We start from the raw sequence: 19,959 nt of genomic DNA on the forward strand, positions 1-19,959 counted from the left end.
GATGTAGGCATCCTGCAAGGTCCATTTTCCACTCTCTGATTCCAATGATCCTCCCTACTACGAGCCTGTAAGTGAAAAGTTTTATGTTTCAATTTTAGGTTCATAATTGTGGGCACTATCGCATGTTCAAGCTGCACCAATGCTAACTTTTAATCGGACTCAAAAGTTACTTCGTATTTTACGCAGCAATCCCTACCTCTACGGACACCTCAAGGATTCAGTTTCCATATTTCACCTGTTCAACTTTCATCCAACAAATTAGCAAAACAATATACACGGTCTAAGGGGCCTGCTTTTGCATTGTATGTCTGCCTATGCTTCATAAAAGCTTACCATATTTCGTGTCTTATGAATGTAGGATATATGTATTACTCCTTGTTCTATATGTGAATTAGTATGTCACTGTTATGCAATTTAAGTTGTACATAGGATGGGTTGTCAATTAGTATGTCACTGTTATGCAATTTAAGTTGTACATAGGATGGGTTGTCATGTTAATTATAGAACTTCATAGAAATGTATTGATGGTGTGTGAATCTTTATATTATCAATTAATAAACAAATAGATATTTTGCATTGTACATGCGCAAATATAATCAACAAATTGTATTGTGTTTCAAACCCATTTAAGTTAATACAATTTTAAATAAATAAATTTAAAGGCCATTTTTTATCGTAAACATCATTTAGGTCTTTGTCATCTTGAAGACTGCATACAATGTTTCAAAAGAAAGATTACCACAAGCTCCTGAAAAATAACATTATATGCTTATTTATATATTAAATTTTTACAATCAAATGATAAATTATCCGCGGTATAAAATCGTTCAATAAAAAACATAAATATATATATATATATATATATATATATATATATATATATATATATTGTGACATAGGGAATGAAAAATAAAATTAAGCACGCAAACAGAGTGAGAATTTTTTTTTTTACCAATGTCATCTTTTTTATTTTTAAAAAATTTAGATATCATTTTATCTTGACTATTTTATTTTAAAAAACTTATTTTAATGACAAATTCAATATTGATAAAGTGTACAATGAAAAAATATAATCAATAAATTAAATCCTATTTGCGAATTTATTGTAAATGAAAAACCATATTTGTGGATGCCACTTGCAAAAAAAAATCTCAAAAAAAAAATCGCATGCTTGCTAAATAAATAATCAACGAAATCAATATACTGCACTCTATAAAACTCTTTAGTATCAATGTTAACCTTTTTTTCTTTTTTTTTTATAATATTTTCTTTTAATTCTTGCATTAAAAATCAATTGACAAACGATACAGAGTTACCGACTAGTAAATATATAACACAAATTTCAAGATATTACAACTCTTCCCTCCGTTTTTATATTATAAACTATTTAATTATTATTAATTTATTAATATGAATTTTACAACAGGCCAGGTGACGTTCAACCACGGTTAAATCAATGAACGTTGAACCAATACATTAATCAATTCAATGATCGATCCAATTTTAAAAACATTGATATCAAAAGTGATTTATGATTAAATGATAATATAAAATTATTTATACTATCATTGTATCATCAATAAATTATGAAAATATTGTATACAAGGTATTTTAAAACATAAAATATATTTACTCTTTAAAAAATATTATCTTTTTTCACGTTAATTTTTTATATTAAAAAAAAACCCAGACAACTCCGAGTAAGGACACTAGTAAGGTAAAAAAGCAAAATGGCTTTAATTAAACACATGCTTACCCTTACTCATATATCCGGGGGAAAATTAGGGCTCAAAGGTTAACTATCAAAAATGTATACCACAAATCATTAGACAAGAAAATGCACGATTTGTAAAAGATAGCGAGAAAATGCACGATTTGTAAAATACAAAACAGTGTATACAGATCACCTACAATGGAAAATCTACTGTAGGTGAGATTTTAAGGCTGGATGGAATTCAAATTTAACTGCGAAAGTTATACTATACAGGCTTTCATTTCATCATTGTGATATAAATATTCTTTTGGTAGTTGATTTGGTCAGACTGAGTCATCAGATTCCTCAGAATCACTCCTGTCAGCTTCTCCTGCATTAGTAAGATTCTCTGGAATATCATGTTTTGGTGCAGGCTTAGGTGCAGATTTTTTATTAGCACCTCGGGCATTCTCATCCCCTTCTTCTTGCTCAGCTGTTTCCACATGTGAATTTCGGTCAAGGAAATAACCAAAGTTAAGCTTGTTTCCACTATCAGGTGGGCAACTGGGAGGAAAGGAATAAGTAAAAGGGGAAGAAATAAGCAACAGCAATGATCACAATAACTACTCATTTTAAAGAGAACAATTCAAAGTAGAGTCAAATTTGTGTTTAAGGATTGAAAATTTTGCTAAATTGCTATTTGAGACAAACAAAGATGTAAGGATATCAAGATTGTCCGCTGTTCCTCCAGCCATGATTTTGAGAAGATCTTTCTCAACACGGGAGACAAGCTCAGGCTGAAAAATGGGAAAAAGAATAAAAAAAAGTATTTATGAGAGCATATATATATATATATTAGGCAGAGAGGCATGTTAATGTGTATGTTATGTGAATGAAAACTATACATTAAGATCAGGCTCCCTGCGAAATCTACGCTTGCGAGCATCTCTCATGGGTGGAGTGAGGCCATGTCTGTACTCAATTACATCTGGAGCAGCATCACCAGATTCCCTCACCATAATCATCTGTTAGTTGGATGCAGTAACCAGTTAGAACGTTATATGAATCAAAGAGTATGATTAAGAATGAAAGAATTATTTGAATCTGACCTGACCAATATCGGCAGTCTTAATTAAAGAGTTATCATCATAAGTCTTATAGGATTCAACAACGCAAGGAAGATCCAATAGAGAAGCTGGGAATTGTTCATTCCCAATCATAAACGTACCACTTCTTCCATCCTCTCTAAATGACAAATCTAGTGACTTGTCTTCAGATGAAGAAGCATTGTTTTCATTCAGAAGACGCTCTATCCGCTCTGCCACATTAGGTGGAACTCTAAGTATGAATTGCTCCTCCATAACTATAACCATTAGGACATATTTGGAAACATTAAAATGCTAAATGATTTGATTTAGAAAACACATAATAGAAATGAACTGAAATGATTTAGAAGTCGGTAATTCAGAGATATCATTCTCAAAGTTATCATAGCAAGGAAGAAACATTCTCTATCACTTAACAAATTGAACATGGAAAAAAAATAGTTTTGTTGTAAAAAACTTAATAATAATAATGTGCAACACAACATTCATTGTCGTACACTAATAGATAAAAGCAAACTATCATAAGAACATAATATAACAAAAAGTAAGAATCTGTGTAAAAAGAAGAAATGAGAAATCCAATTTAATAGCTCAAATAACAATCGAATATTGTTATTTTGATTCAATAAAAGTGACTGATGATCATGTCCATTCAGTAATTTGCTATACAAACTAGAAGTTGCATTTAAGTTGTAGGATCGTCCTGCAGCAGCAACCTGACTTTCTAAAACCCTCAATCATAAATTTCAGACCCATCATCATTTCTCAACCCTATTTCATTTTTTATTTATGAAAAAGAAGTATAACTTACAAAACAGGAAAAGAAACGAGAAAATATTAGTATAATGTGAAAATCTCTTACAAATGAAAAATAATATTTTACCCAAAAAAAATTCTGTCGCCAAATGCCAATTTCCAAGAGAACTTTACAACCATCTGGCAAAGTCTTTTCGAATTGGCATAGAACAAAAACCCAAAGACAATATTAAGTGCACACCCCTGACGGAATAGCCAACATGTGCGTGAACTCAGTGAGAACGAAAATTTCATATAAAAAATAACTACCGTGTGAACCCAAGCACTAAAATCTGCCCATTAATCAGATGCAGCACTCAACAACGAAGTGATCCATGTTTAATAGAATTGCAAAGATATAATAGAAGAAATAAGATTAGATCTTCGATCCCTTACAATTTTGCTGGAACAGCAATTGGTATGAAAAAAGATTGGGAACAATAACGCTTGGATCGAAGAAAAGGAGACTTGGAAACTATACCTCCAAAGACGCGAGAAAGAGAGGTCTGTGAGCTGATTAGGGTTTGTAATTGTAGCGAATATTAGAGCTCTGCTTGTCACCTTCAAATGAATGTTTCTCCCAATTTCAGAAATCGGGATTGGCTGCGTGAATAGTGAAAACAAGACTAAAAGAAAAATCAAACAATAAAAAATAAATGGGCCATGATAATCTTGTCCAGTTTTTGAATGGGGATTGCTATTGGCCCATCTACATTTGTTATTCGCCCTAAGTGACACTTTTTTTTCACAAATATCCTTTTCACGAATATATGATTCCATTGTTTATTGATGAGGGTGCGAATAATGAAAATATAATTTCGTTGTATAGTATGTAACAAAATCATGTTTTTTGAAGGGGTGAAAAAAAAAATAAAAACACAATTTTGTTGCACATTATACAAAGAAATTGTGTTTCTGTTGTTTTTTGAAAGGGTGAAAAAAATGAACAAGAGAATCACGATTTTATTGTTTAATTTTTTTCGACCCAAAAATAGAACTACACTTTTGTTGCCCGTTTCCCTCTTCTTCTTCCTCTACAAGAACAAATCTAATGATGGTGGGGCACGCGAACCAAGGCAAAGAGTTGTGATGGTGCTATGGTGTTTGGACACAGTGGTGAGGATGTGCAGTGGTGGCTGGGACGATGAGGGGTCACGTGCTAGCAAATCTGAAGTTGGGAACAGCGCACGACACTAATAGTGGTGTTGCATTTAGATTTAACCGATGAGGGGGTCGCACAATGAGGTGGTGGCGCAATGAGGGGATTTGTTTAAGGTGGTGATGCAGTAAGGTCAATGTTGCACGACGAGGTGGTGGTGTGTGACCTTGGTGTTGGGATAAGAGGGAGGGTTAAAAAAGTATTTACTCACGTTTTTAAGGGCCAATAGCAAATCAATTGGAGTCAATAACAACTCTTTTTTTAAAATCTGGTGTGAATCTATTTTTTAAATGGTCCTAGGTATGCAATAACATCTAGGAGATTCAACCTTTACTTCCTACAGTCCATTTTTTGCTTTTGGCACCTCCAAAAAGACTCCAATAGATATCCCTCACTCAGGCACCTCCTATTACAAAATGGTAATTCCAAAAAAGTATTTCAAAATAGCTATTTCGAAATACGAAAATCATATTATGAAATAGTTACTCTAGAATAGGATAGCAAATTTTCCTACACCCCTTCAATTCTTCTTTTATTCACTTATTCATTTAGACTTGTCTTTGGATTAAGGAGAAGCCCGAAGAAAACCTCTCCCTCTTCAATGTTGATGTTAGGGTCCATGTTAGAGAACAAGTGGTGGTCATCAAGGAAGTTGATTGGCGAGGAGGCCTTGACGCCTAAAGGAGTGTGCAGACTCGAAGAATGGCACGACATGGATGCGCTAATGGTAGAGTCAACCTTGCAAGTAAAGTCCATCGATGCCTTCATGAATAACGTCGCGTTAAGAGGAGGTCGGAGAGGGCGAAAGCAATGGTCATGCTTAACGAAAAATTTGAGATACTGTCTCCACCAACACCACCATAGGTTCAGAGTTGAGGTGCAAGGAAAGGGAAGGGTTGCGTTAAATCACGAAGGAGAAGGAAAGGGAGCTAGGGTCAAGGACATATTTGTCCATTCACTTTTCTTATGGGGTGTAGGAACTAATTATTTTTCTCTTTTTACCTCTACTTTTATTTTGGTATTTTGGAAATTGGTTTTGGACCTTTTTTCAATAATTTTTTAAATTTAAAGAAACAAAAAATGGAAATTATTTTTGAACCTTTTTTAATAATTTTTTAAATGTAAAGAAATGGAAAATGTAAAAAGAAAAAATAACTAAGAGTACAAATAAAATTATCTTTTTAAGAATATTTTAATGTTGAAATTTAATTTGGGTTCTTATTTCACTTTTTGTGGTCCTTGGTTGCCATGTAGGATTTAAGAAATTTTTGAAGTAGTAAAACTAATTCTTAACTTACTCTTATGAAACATTTAGTACAAGAAAATTTTTGTTTCCCAAAGACTTAAAGTTAAGAAACTTTGTTTTTTGAGTTTGATTTATTTTTTAAAAAATGACATATATAGGGGGACAATGTTTCTTGAGTGTGTTTTTTAGTTATGTTTTTCACAAAATTATTTCCATGTGAAGGTGGAAACTAAATATCACATTGTTCTTCTAGTAGATCATTTAATATGATCAATAATTAATGTTTTTGATAAAAAAAAAAAAAACTAGTATGGTACCCGTGCATTCGCACGGGTAACTCGACTTGCTGCAGCCTACAATCGATTGTTTTTGTTATATTTATAGAGAAATAAAGTACTTTAAAATTTGAAATGATGAATTTTACTGGCAATTAAGAGTACCAAAGTATCAAAAAGACATGCAAATAATTGAAATGTTGAATATTGTTATACTTTCATGTTTTGTAAAGAAGTACTTGTCAATTCCTTAAGTAATCAGGTTGGAAAAAAAATGACTACATATTAGGACATGCTAGAAGGCCTATATACAAAAATCCCTCATAATAGCCTCCTCTGTTGTGTTCACATATGCCATATTAGCCTTCATTAAAATCTAATGATACATTGGTGCAAATGCACATATATCACTACTGCTACTGTCAAATTGACACCTATAAGACACTCAATTAAAAAGCACATGAATCCTAGCTCTTGATACAAAAGACCTAGCTAGAATTTTGTACATCGCCCTCTTCAAACATAATCCAATAGCCATTGTGACTGCAAATAAAAGAACAAATCACATTTGAACTATGGTTTAATTATGTAGACAATAAACAATGCAATGATTTGCATTTTAAAAATTAAATCATTTGCTTATAAGAATCAATTTGTTTAAAGCAATGGTACGAATAAGAGAATAATAAAATTTGTATTCTATATCAGAAAGTCTTGTATTGTGCAGCCACAGGAGCAACCTCGTAGCTATTTGGTTATAAAGAATCATTTGCTTATAAGAACCAATTTGCTTATAAAAAATCAAATCATTCTTTTTGAGCAGAATCTAATTGAAACCTTGTGATAAGAGCAATTAGCATAGTTTGTTGTTGCACTAAAAGTTATGAATGATAAAGCAATGGTAACGAATAAGAGCTTAATAAAATGTGTATACCATATCAAAAACCTTGTATTGTGCAACCATATGGGTAAACAATTACTTACTACTAGGGTTGAAGCATTGGAGTAGATAATCAAAACATAGGGCCATGGCCTTTTTGTTAGACCTCTTATGATGAATACAAACATATATATTCATTACTTTGTCATTGGTCCTTGATACAAAGTAAGAATAAATACACTCTTAGACAAAATAAAATATAGGGAGTATAATGCAAAAGTGTACCTCCATTTGAAGTCATTGTTACTATAGGCAATCATTGAAAACTCACAATTCAACTCACAAAATAGAGAAAGAGAATAGGAAGGAATCTTCTAGCCTTAGCCTTTTGAAGGTGTGTAAATCAATAGAGCATCACAGACTTTATATAGGCAAGGCAAGGGACACATTCATAAAATTGAGAATGTAACTGTCCCTTTAATTTGGTTCCTCCATTAAAAGTCAATAATTCAAAAAATAAAACGTGTAACAATTACATTAAATTCCTATTATGGCCACATTGATGTTTATATTCTAACATTCTCCCACTTGACTAATATATATTAATAATCTTTATTTTGACAATAAAATATGGTCATGTCTTGTCAACTTAAACTTGATATTGTCACTAAAAGTAATTATAGATGAATCATGGTGGCTATATTTAGATTAAACATTTCCTTTCATGTATTACAATATGTAACCTTTTCTTAGTGAAATATAGGATCCTAATTTTATTGATTCAATTTGAATCCTTTCATGACTAACTTAATGTGCACAATGTCATATAAAAAAACACAAATATTATTATAAACTAATAAGACCCATATGAATTACATGATTCTGAAACACTTTAGTCGACAATCCTTTTGTTAATGTATCATTAATCATGGATTCAATGTCTATGTACTTTATAGAGACTAATTCTCTCTTAATGTCTTTTCAACAACTAGAAACTTAATATCTATATGCCTACTTTGACTTCCACTCTTATTATTCTTTAAGAAGAAAATTGCAGCCGAATTATCACAAAATATTTTCAATCGTCTTTCAACAAAATTTACAACTTTAAGACCAAAAACAAAGTTCTTCAACCATTTAGCCTGTGATGTAGCTTTGTAGCAACCAATGAATTCTACTTCCATAGCGGATGATGCAACAATTGTTTGCTTTTTGCTTCTCCAAGAGATAGTAGCACCTTTGGCTAAAAAGAACATATAGCCTAAAGTGGACCTTTTAGAGTCTATTCATCCAACAAAATCTGAATTTATGTATCCTTTTATTTCTAAAACATTAGAATGCTTGTATACCAACTTATAATCCTTGGTTCCTTCAAGGTATCTCATAACCCTTTTTGTTGCTTTCCAATGTTCAAAGTTTGGATTACTTTGATATCTCCCTAGTATTCCTACTGCAAAGGCAATATTAGGGCTATTGCTAACTTGAACATGCATGAGACTTCCTATTACTAAAGCATAAGGAATACTTTTCGTCTCTTTTTGTTATAATCTTGTTTGGGAACCTTGATTGAGACTAAATTTTTTCCCTTTAACTATAGTTGTAGCAATTGATGACAATTCTGCATATTAAATCTTTTCAAAACTTTTTCTATGTAAGCCTTTTGAGATAATCTCGATGTTCTTAGAGATCTATCTCTATGAATTTCTATTCTAATGACATAGAAGGCTTCACCCATATCCTTCATATCAAAGTTTTGTGAGAGGAAATTTTTGGTATCATGCAAAAGACCCAAGTCACTACTTGCAAGTAAAATATCATATACATATAGGACTAAGAAAATAAACTTACTCCCACACACTTTAAGATACATGCATTGGCTTACAACATTTTCCTCCAATCCATATTTGGAGACCACATTATGAAACTTTATATACCATTGGCGGCATGCTTGTTTTAGCCCATATATAGATCTTCTAAGCTTGCAAGCTAAGTGGCTTCCCTTTTTGGCTTTCAAATCCCATAGGTTGAGACATGTACACTTCTTCCTCAAGATCCTCATTTAAGAATGTTGTTTTCACATCCATTTGATATAGAAACTAGAATTTGCATTAGTTGCAGGGTTTTCCATACCAAATAATTTGTTGTATTCAATTATTTGTTAATATCACAATTAAAGTCTTTAAGGTGTGTATGTCTTTTTCTCCACAACAAAATTTGAAAACCCAACCAAAATGCCAATTAATCAGAGGAAAAATAGAGAAAAGCAACCAAAACAACAATCGTTCTTCGAAATAGGAAAACAAATAATTTCAACAAAAAAGGGAAACGAAACGGCATAGGCAACAAAATTGTTAAGAAATTATGCAATTTGGGGGTAAAGGTTACAAATAGAAACCCCAAACTAAATCGAAACAGTGTTTCCTGCGTTGCTCCTCACGACGATGATGAATGAAGAACGTTAGAACAAAACAAATTTACTTTTGGTTGTAGTTGACCTATAAAATTTTGATAGGTTTATGTATTTTTGCAGTACCGATAACAGAAAGTAAGGCCAAAAACAAGAAGTGGGATATGCTTCTTTTTTAATGTTAGGGGACATTGGGTGTTGTCATTTTATTTCACGTTATATTTAACTTTGCCTGTTAGGATTTTATATTTTTGTTTTATGATTATGATGAAATAAATATCATAAAATAAATTATAATAAAAATTAAATAATAATAAAATAATTAAGTAAAACTAGAAATACTATATTTGGATAGTAATATTGATCTTAATGAATGAATGTCTAGGTTTGGATTTGAAATTCGCTCAATTTTTCTCTTGTTCATACCCAATTTACTAATGTATTTTATCTTAACTCCCACATGATCGCAGATTCTAAACTACTTGTTCGATACCCAGTTCCTTGAACATACTGACATAAGCAATCAATATTAATAGTCAAGAATTAGGGAGACTTAACTAAGATTATTCTATCCCTAGAGATAATCTCAACTAAGTACTTGATTCATGTTCGGGTTTCTACAAGATTTGTCAAAGCGCAACTTAATTCCAAAATTCATCTATAAGATGGTCAATCAATTAAAACATTAAGTACAAAAACAAATAAAGAACTCAAGATGAAATATTGAATTTATAGAATTAAAGCGAAACAATGTTCATCCCTTCCTCTCCTATGTGGGAGGAATTGTACTCATAAAAATAATACTATAAAACCTAGAGTATCTAATGGAATAATGGAGACGTCTAGAGGGTAGAAGTCTAAAATATAATTCTAAAAATGTTTGGGACTTCTACACCGTTACAATGAATAGATAGTCTCATATTTATAGAATTGTAACTAAGTTTAATCAAGGAGATAATCACAAGAAATTACAAATAAATAATATCTCTAATTAATTCAAGTAATTATCTTCTTTTTCAGCTGATTTATCCTTGAAAAATATCTTACTCTTGATTTTCCGTGCTTTTATCTTCAATTTTCACAATTTCTCCTTCCTAAACTTTCTACTAATTCCGGACCTCCAGAGCTTTGGCCAGAATGACTTGTTTTTGCTGAAAAACTATAAAATAATTCATTAAAAATAACTAGAACATAAAATTCTACTTAAGACAAAGTATAATTTGAATTTAAATCTAATTTGATTTAAAACAATGCCTAAAGTTAATTAAAATGTCAAATAAACATAACAAAATGCATATAAAAATCTGATAAATTTGACATTTATCATTGGGTAAGGAAGAAGTTTGTTTATGTTTTGAAATCATGATTGAATATGTTTCTTGGAAATGAATAAATTTTGTTTGGTTGATCATTAAGAATCTTTAAATAAGTTTCCAACGAATCAAAGAGTGACACCATATTTTTACTTATTATTTTAGTTATTTATCATATTATATAATTTAATAAAGAATATCAGAATATTAAAAGAAAACTAAGATTCTTATCTTCCTGAAAAAATTTCATGAGAAACTAGTTAAAATACATTTCTAAGAAACATCATTTCTCAATAATTTTATTTTTTAAAAATGAATATCAAACATGAAAAACTAAGTTTCCTAACCTATGATTTTAAAAAAACAAAAAATTTCTCTTCTACGAGACGCTCCTTAAAGAAAGTAGTGGGATGTGAGGCTTTTTAGCCAATGTGAGGACTTTTTTATTTAAAAAAAAACTAATAACAAATGACTTTTTATTGGTAGGTATAAAATTCAAATTTTAATTGTTCTATCTTTAGTTCAGTCTTGTATTTATATACATACCACATGTATCTTCTACATTTGAAGTATTCAAGATGTTGCATAAAACTAGTAAACCGTAAAGTTCTCTCTATATTTAACCCATACAGAAGACTCCAACTTAGACATTTAATTTATTTAAACTTTCATCTTAGTCCCATTAAAATCCAATAATATGTAGGATAAGATGCGACTAATTCAATTTATTTTAATAATATTTCAACATTAATATTATATAATAAATATAAATATAAAATTTAAATTAAGATATGCTAATAAATTATAGTGTTATATATAGCGACATTAATTATTTTATAACATAATTAGTTTATTAGCTCAGTTGGTTAGAATATCGTGCTAATAACACAAAAGTCACAGGTTCGATTCCTGCATACGAATTGGGAAATCCATAAGCCTCATACAGATTGGGCCAATCTGTACGAGGCTTACAAATTGACCAATTTATAAGAGACTTACAAATAGGACCATCCGTATCAGCTTTACAAAAGGGCAAAATTGGAATTACCCTGTTCTACTGGGTGTACCAGCAATTGTGTTGGGTGCACAAAGCAATGCCCCAAACCATTTTGTTTTATCATGGGTTTAACTGCTTGTCCGCCGAGGTGGTTGAGGTTTTCCTGTGCAGAATCGATATTCAGTGGGCCAGATAGGGAATTATCCACCGAGTGTTGCTAGGTGCACCCAACATTTTTGATGGTGCACCCAGCACTTGTAGTGAAAAGGCCGTAATACCCTTGACTTATTTTTTAAGAAATTAACGCGAGACTCTCTCTCTCCCGCCCCGCCTGCGTTTCCGCTTCTTCTTCCTGCGGTTTTCTTCTGTTCTTCCTCACAGCCTTTCTGCTTCTTCTTCTTGCATTAACGTGAGACTCTCTCACGTCACCGGCGTTGCCATTTTCGTTTTCTGCTTCTTCGTTGTCGTTAAGAGGAGGTTGCGAGAAAAGGTTCTTCTTCTTCTTTGTTGAGGAGCTTGCCACCATTGTTGCCGTGAATAGGAGGTTGTCGTGGTGCATTGAGGAGGCTTCCGTGAAGAGCAACGCCGTCGTCCATCGTCGAGGGAGCTTCGTCACCATCCACCATCGAGGTAAGCGTCGTGACCATTAAAAAAAAAAGTGCATAAGAAAGAAAGAGGACATTTGTCCTAACCATTGTCAATAGGTTTTCTTTCCTAGACCAAACTCTCAACCGCTTGGACTACCTGCCAACTTCACCTCCTTGTCTCACCTTCTCTTCTCTTTTTTTTTTTGTTACTCAATTCTTGAAAGTGAGAGATAATCATCATGGTGGAGTTATTCTTGGTCATTTTGGAAGCTACAAAAAGAAAGAAAGAAAACATGGGTTCTGCTTCAAGAGTTGAAAGTAGCAACTACGATTACTACTTTAAGGTTTTGTTGATTGGTGATTCTGGTTTTGGCAAGAGCAGTCTTCTTCTCAGCTTCATCTCCAACTCTAACTCCATCAATGACCTCTCCCCCACCATTGGTACTTTCTTTCTTTCTTGCTTAGGAAAATGGAACTAGGTGGCATAGGATCATATATACCACGTTCTTGCAAATTCAAGAACTGTTCCTCTCAAAGGAAACCCTAGGAACTGAGCCACTACCAATTGTATGAGGAATGACATATATTCTGCTTGGTAAATATGGTGCATACCTCTAATACATGCAGTATTATAAATGTACCAGGAATGGCATATATTCTGGTTGGTTTGATAGATTTTTAATAGTCTAAAATTTCTAAAAAATACACATTTAAACTAAACTTTTCAAATACATAAATGTAATGCTGACAACTTTGCAAATAAATAATAGACTGAATGACAGCCCTACAGTCAATGAAATCCTGACAACTTGTGTGACTTTGAGTCGATGAAATTTGCGTTAGACCAATGAAATTTGAGTGAATGAAATTAGTGATGGAATTTGTGGTACTGATTTGCAGATCATGGTTAGGACCAGAGGATTAGATCGTGCCTTAGGTCACGTTACTAGTAGAGGAGATCATGATGATTCCGATGATGCTCCGCTGCATCGACGGCCTACCACATCCGCACAAGGCAGCGAGTACCTGTGACTGTGGCGCACGATGAGCCAGTGCTCCCTACGCCAAATGTAGAGGCTGACGTATTTCCGGATGACCCGATGGCACCAGCTAATGTAGAGGACATTGGGCCAAATATTCCTGATGACACAGGCGCCCAGGCTGCAGAGGATGAGGATGAGGGATTTCTGGGGGGTCCGAGCGACCCATCCGTGTAGACCCAGTATGCGAATCACATTGCTTGCAGCGTATGGATGAGAGAGGTATTTATAATATTTATTTTTAGTTACTTGTTAGTTATACTTAATGATTGAAATTAGTTTTCCTTTAAATGATGATTTTAACGAATTTTGCGTTCCTTTATACTTCAATTCAGGAGCGTCCTAAGTTGAAGTTATCCTCTCACGGGAGGAAGGTCCATAGTTTAGGCAGACCTGTCCCTACCATTGAGGGACTAGTTGCTGGGACAGGACTAAGTCCTCTGATCACGTGTTCGGTAGACACTGGCGATCGGGGACTTTTGTCCTCGTTTGTCGAGCGGTGGCACCGGGAGACGTCTTGTTTCCATCTCCCCGTGGGAGAGGTGACGATCACGCTGGACGACTTCTTGTCGCTTCTGCATTTGTCCGTGGTTGGTGACTTGCACGCCTTTCAGCCCTTGCACGTGGATGATGCGGTTCAAATGCTGGTGGACTTATTGATGGTCTCTGCAGAGGCTGCCAGGGCTGAGACAGGGCAGTGTTGTGGACCGTACGTACGGCTGCAATGGGTACGTGATATCTATGAGCGCCGATGCCAGGCAGGTCATTGGACAGTTGCGGCTCGCGCATATCTTCTTCATCTTTTGGGTTGCATTCTGTTTGCTAACAAGAGTGCAAGCAATGTTCATGTTGTGTATTTGGAGGCCCTTCGTGACCTCAGTCAGACCGGGAGGTACGCCTGGGGAGTAGCTGCACTGGTGCATATGTACGACCAGTTGAACGATGCTTCTATCAGTAGCAGCCGACAGCTTGGCGGTTACATCACACTGCTGCAGGTAACGAACATGTTTTTCATTTGTTGAGGTTCGACAATATTTAACTTTAAATTATTTTAGACTTATTAATGTTTATCATTTTGATGTTACCTTTGTAGTGTTGGATATACGAGCATTTTCCCTCAGTCGGGGAATCCACTGCTGATTAGGACTACGATGAGGATTCATCGCGTGCCTGTAGGTGGATTGCTATGAAGAAGATCGTGAAGAGCATACGTACACCGGCATACATGGAGTGCCTGGACCGACTCCGGATTCCGGATGTCTGTTGGATCCCATATAGGGAGCACCGACCGGTCCGGGACTTCCATATGATTTCATGCTATTCCGATCTCTTGCGCTGGGGGCCCGTTGCTATGTATTACTGGCCAGAGAGGGTCATGCGGCAATTTGGATACATCCAGACCATTCCTGCTCCGCCTATCGATTCAAGGATGTCGTATGATGATATACACAATAGGTGGATGCACTATTCGGATCATATGATTCTAGCAGGTGAGGTGTGCGTTGTGTCAGGTCAGTGTGTCAACGACTACATGGACTGGTTCTTCCGCATCTCGCATCCTTTCATGACACCAGGCCAGGCATCAGATCCTCTGCCAGATGGTCATGCTCCGCAGGCTCGAGTCATCCCTCAGGCCTCAAAGACAGATATCCCTCACGTGCTGGAGCCAAGAGCACCATCGACATCTGCGAGGCTTGCTGTGGAGGAGCCTAGACATGCAGTGGTAAGTAATACTAATAATTTATGCCATTTACATCAATATTTTCATAATAATTTGTGTAATCTGTTTGTTTTGTATTTAACAGGAAGTTTGTCATGGGATTGCTGAGAGGTTGGAGCGCCATCTGAGCCTAGGGGTGGTTATGTCAGGCTCATCGACACATGAGGTGATTGAAGAATGCCTCAGGATGACCAGAAGTGTCACATAGCACCAGCTAGTATATGTTAGGTCTCGACGCAGGCAGCGCACGGATCAGGCGTAGTTTATTTACATATTTTATATTGACATTCGATGTATATACAGATATTGTACTTGAACTCATTTCATTAGTAATGTTGGTTTTATTTATTTCCATTAGTAATGTTAGTTTTATTTATTTCCATTGATCGTGTATTCCCTTTGCCTAATCTAGCTTATAAAATTTTATAATTTTATTCTATCAAATTAAAAAAATGTTTATTTTTAATTTCTCTCCTGAGATAAAAATCCGTATTTATATTTTATAATTTTATAATTAGGTGTAACATTTATATTTTATTTTAAGAGACTAAAAAATAAAACCTTATAATTAGACATATATAATACTAAAACACTACTAACTTTTATAGGTAATAATATATATATTTTAAGCAAAAAAAAAATTAAAGGTAATAATATATAATTAAGTCATACACTAGTAAGTCTTTTACAACAAGAAAAAAATGTATTTTACTAGTTGTACTTGTATATTGCATCATATTATGGAGGAGGCTATTAAAGAACACTAGATTCTTGAAACCAAAAGCTAAATTCATAAACGAAATAAGAAAAATCAAAGAAGAAAATTGGTCAAAATTGTGAAAGATTGATGGGGTTCCCGTTCCATCATAAATTAGAGCAAACAAATTTAGTGTATTTTCATCACAATCATATATAAACATTGGATTCAATCCTTGATTCTGTGGGCAAAGTCAAAAAATAAAATATAACCGAATCAGTAAGCACCTTCTACCAAATCCGTTTTAAAGTCTGTCATAAATCTTGTTAATTTGTTAGATAAAATAGAGAGAGAAAAATGAAAATGACTTTAACCAATTGCCTCCTTTTCTCTTTTTTTTTATTAGGTGTCAAATATATTTATGATTTACACAAATTACGTTTGTATGGTAAAAATTAGTGATCACAAATACCAAATCGATGAATCTTATATTTTGTCGAAAAAAAAAAACAAATACCGAATCAAATGTGTAGATTAATTAGTGTAAACCGTAAAATTGCTTCAGTTAAATTAATAATTTTGAGTTTAAATCTGGAATTTAAATATATAATTATATTAAATACTTGAATGAAAATTTTTACTATTTATAAAAGTTCTATCTAACTTAAATATATTTATAAAAGTTATATCTAACTTAAATATATTTACAAAAGTTATATCTAACTTAAATATATTCAATGGATGAAAACTCATGGTCTAAATGCAATATTTAACTTTGAAGGGAGCTGGTATCATAGGGTTAGTGAAACACAATTAGAACTTTCATAATGTTATTCATCACATGTTAAGGGAGAGAGCATGACTAGCAAATCCACATCCAACTACTCAAACAGTACATTAACTTCAACATAGTCGAACGAAATTAAATTTGCATCAAATACTACAACTAACTCATGCTAATTTTGCGACAAGGACAACTCGTCTTCTATTTCCGGTACAAGTTTACTGAAAACAACTAAAATTTCTATTGGCCCAATCTTTTTCCAGTAGTTAGACTTAATCAACACCTTCATCACGTCATCGTTGGTTTTGAGTTAAATTATTTCGAATTTGATAACTTTTTCTAAATACTCACGGTGACTTGGTTTCCGAAAAAACAATCACCTTACCATTTGTGTTTCATCAATACCATAAGGGGGAATCCCAGTAGGCGCAACTTGCTTGATCAAATCCTTCAATTCATCCATGGTACATCCGGTGGGAATGTCAAACTTTTTGGGATTTTTTCTTGTGAACGAGTAACCAACAAACTCATTTTGGCGTGACATGTTCCACCTCCCATTGTAATATAGCAGGGCATCATGAGTAGGGGTCATAGTAGCTTGAAGTAAGTTTAAAATACCATCTGGGGTTCTAGCAATGTTACATAATAACTCAATCAGACCAACAAACAAAAATTCATGATTACACATTAAAATTGTGTTAACACCAGCATCATCTTTCAGTTGCATACATTGAAACCGAAATTGATTACCTGCATATGTGAAAGGCTGCCGGTAGTAAATTTCATCCAAAAATTGCTTGTCGGTTAGCTTAAGGGTATTGTGTATTCTGGTTTTTAACGTTTGAAAATCACACCCGTTAGGTACTCGAATGGGAACTGGAGTGGAAATTTGAAAGGAAACACCACTGTCGTTGTGAACAATGGATCCATTTGGAAAAATAAAACCTAATGTGGAGTTCACAACTGTCTGACTGCTTGTCCCTCCCAAGAATGTCATAGTTTTTTTTGTAAGAGTTGGATTACGACTGAAACTTGTGATTTTTTACAGTGTTAGGCTGTGTCATATATATAGATGAGTTTTAATATTAGTGCTGCATTTTTTAAAGATTAAAAATACGCATGCACATACTTTCTATATGTATTGTCAACTACACCAATGATGTGACATGCTTTAGCTTGCATCAGATCTGCATGTGTAGTCATGCTATGCAAGATCCTTTCACGCGTTTTATATTAATGCAGACAACAATTTATCATACATGTTTTTTCACAATGTGTTGTCAACTCAGACAACGATATATCATACATGCTTTTTTAGAATTAAGTAATAATTTTGTTGTGGACGTAACAAATAAATGTGAATATCCAATTCAAAACGATTAGTCATTATAAATTACATGTTCAATCATCATTTATGTCAACATAGTCTCTCTTGAACATCACGAAGCTCTTGTAATGCTGCATTATGCTAATATATGGATTTGGCCACGGCTTCGCCTGAGGATGACAATTGCTAGACCATAACAATGCTATAGGCGGCAAGGGACAACGTTCTTTTAAATAAACCTGTTGTACATGCGAAAAAAGTGTTAACTCAATCCTACAAAACTCATTTCATAAATATAAAAAAACACTTCATATCTACAATGTACCTCAACAAAATGATTGTCATACACATGACCGATACAAATTATACGATGCAATGAAGAATTTGCCAGCGGTTGACTTCTAAGAGGAAAGAATGTCGTGCTTTGTTGTTTAGACAAGGATACAATGATTACTTTATACCTTGATACAATGACATGTCCCATGTTCGTTATATCCATCCACTTATCCGTAGTCACCTAAATGAAACAAATATACATGTCAAACTTAATTTCAAAGTTAAGTCTTAAAAATCAAATACATAAATTACATACCTTGGTTAACCCATCAACAAGTAATGACATCCTTAATTCCTCAAATTTCTCCGTGCCACCAAAGAGCTTGATATAATCTTCTAAGAATTTGGCAAGTTCTTTAAGCTGATGGTTGCGGATATCCATAGTTACCATCAGCTTTGACATCAACAATCTTATCAATGAAGTCGTGCATAAATGGTTGAAACTGATCCAACATGGGCATCACCGTTCTTCGATTCGGTTGCTCAGAGGATGATGCAGTACGCCTCACCGACGAATTGCTATTTTGCATAGATTCAAAGGCATCTACATACTCCCAGTAAGATGGATCGCACTTTGTTGACCTTGGGTTCCTGTTCATAGCTTTCTTCGGTACCCCCTTTGTGTTAACCTTTGCTGGAGGAGGACACATCGAATTCTGATCAGGGTATGCAATTTCCCAAAGTTTAGTCTTCAGAGTAAACTTGCCACAAACATCAAGTTCTTCGAATCTTTTGGATATTGTTTCCATTACTTCCTTGATGTTGACCTCGGGCTCAAATAACCCTTGGTCTAAAAAACTGAGTCTCCTCCAGAACATATGGATTGAATCCAGTGGGATGCAACCACCAACATATTTGGATAGCTCACAAGCACAAGGAAGACCAAGTGTGGTTCTCACCATGCAACCACAACTTGAGGGATTCTTGCCAGCATAGTCAACATGCTCTAATTCAGCAACAATCTGATTTAAAGGATACCTTGAAACCATTCCAAGAAGCCTCCTGTATAAGGTTTTTTTGAACACATGTCCAATGACATATGTACTTGTTTCAAATGATGCTTTAATCTCTGTGTGCTGTAACGTAATCATGTTGTTCATGGCATCCCACACACTGCATAAGTCTCCAAGGCTATTTTGTAACAATCCTTTTAAAGACGAGTGAGCAGATTCAACCCTACATTTCAAATACACAAATAAAAATAAACATATATAATAATACAATTCCATCAATTCATCAACGTTAATAGAAATAGTTGAACAGTTTCATACCTGTTTGTTGTTGTGTTTCCTAAGTGCATCACCTTATTAGTCCAAACAGAAACAAAATTTTCCTTGTGTGGTATTATCCATGTTTCCTTGACATAGTCAACAAACATTGACCAAGGTGTGCAAGCCATTTCGAACTTCTTCAGGCATTCATCAAACTCCTGTTCTGAAGGACAATCAGTCAGACATCCCCAGCAATCCATGACATAATCCCAAACATTTTTTTGCACAATTAGTGATTTACATTTGGCCTTCACATTCTTGTTTATGTGAAAGCTGCACAACAAATTTGTACATTCAGGGAATATAACCTTCACTGCATTCATCAA

The 19,959-nt window shown here is 34.0% G+C and overlaps 2 protein-coding genes across 3 annotated transcripts; one reads left to right on the plus strand and one right to left on the minus strand.

Annotated features, from left to right (window-relative positions):
• Nucleotides 1–1,827: 1,827 nt before the first annotated feature.
• LOC100782843 (transcription initiation factor TFIID subunit 7-like) lies at nucleotides 1,828–4,216 on the minus strand. Of its 2 annotated transcripts, none has more exons than NM_001255952.2 (5): nucleotides 4,076–4,216; nucleotides 2,803–3,056; nucleotides 2,599–2,718; nucleotides 2,421–2,490; nucleotides 1,828–2,198 (listed from the first exon to the last, which is right to left on the minus strand). In NM_001255952.2, the coding sequence occupies exons 2-5, from the start codon at nucleotides 3,052–3,054 to the stop codon at nucleotides 2,038–2,040; spliced, it is 603 nt and encodes a 200-aa protein (NP_001242881.2). In that variant the 5' UTR covers nucleotides 3,055–3,056; nucleotides 4,076–4,216; the 3' UTR covers nucleotides 1,828–2,037. The 2 variants fall into 2 exon arrangements, with proteins under 2 accessions (NP_001242881.2, XP_014621967.1); XM_014766481.3 differs by having other exon boundaries at nucleotides 1,857–2,198; nucleotides 3,991–4,126.
• An 8,481-nt stretch (nucleotides 4,217–12,697) lies between these two features.
• On the plus strand, nucleotides 12,698–13,490 carry LOC102661644 (ras-related protein RABC2b-like). Its single transcript, XM_006596654.1, has 3 exons — nucleotides 12,698–12,899; nucleotides 13,103–13,119; nucleotides 13,359–13,490. The coding sequence occupies exons 1-3, from the start codon at nucleotides 12,698–12,700 to the stop codon at nucleotides 13,488–13,490; spliced, it is 351 nt and encodes a 116-aa protein (XP_006596717.1).
• Nucleotides 13,491–19,959: the final 6,469 nt, after the last annotated feature.

Source organism: Glycine max, chromosome 14 (assembly GCF_000004515.6).
Source record: "Glycine max cultivar Williams 82 chromosome 14, Glycine_max_v4.0, whole genome shotgun sequence".
Taxonomy (NCBI): domain Eukaryota; kingdom Viridiplantae; phylum Streptophyta; class Magnoliopsida; order Fabales; family Fabaceae; genus Glycine; species Glycine max.

Bases quoted from the DNA above. Each gene is read 5' to 3' on its own strand.
- LOC102661644 (XM_006596654.1), top strand. From the start codon at position 12,698: ATGGTGGAGTTATTCTTGGTCATTTTGGAAGCTACAAAAAGAAAGAAA.
- LOC100782843 (NM_001255952.2), bottom strand. From the start codon at position 3,054: ATGGAGGAGCAATTCATACTTAGAGTTCCACCTAATGTGGCAGAGCGG. The intron at 2,719-2,802 runs GTCAGATTCAAA...TCCAACTAACAG, and splicing joins AGACTGCCGATATTGGTCAG to ATGATTATGGTGAGGGAATC. The intron at 2,199-2,420 runs ATATCCTTACAT...ACCGAAATTCAC, and splicing joins AGGAACAGCGGACAATCTTG to ATGTGGAAACAGCTGAGCAA.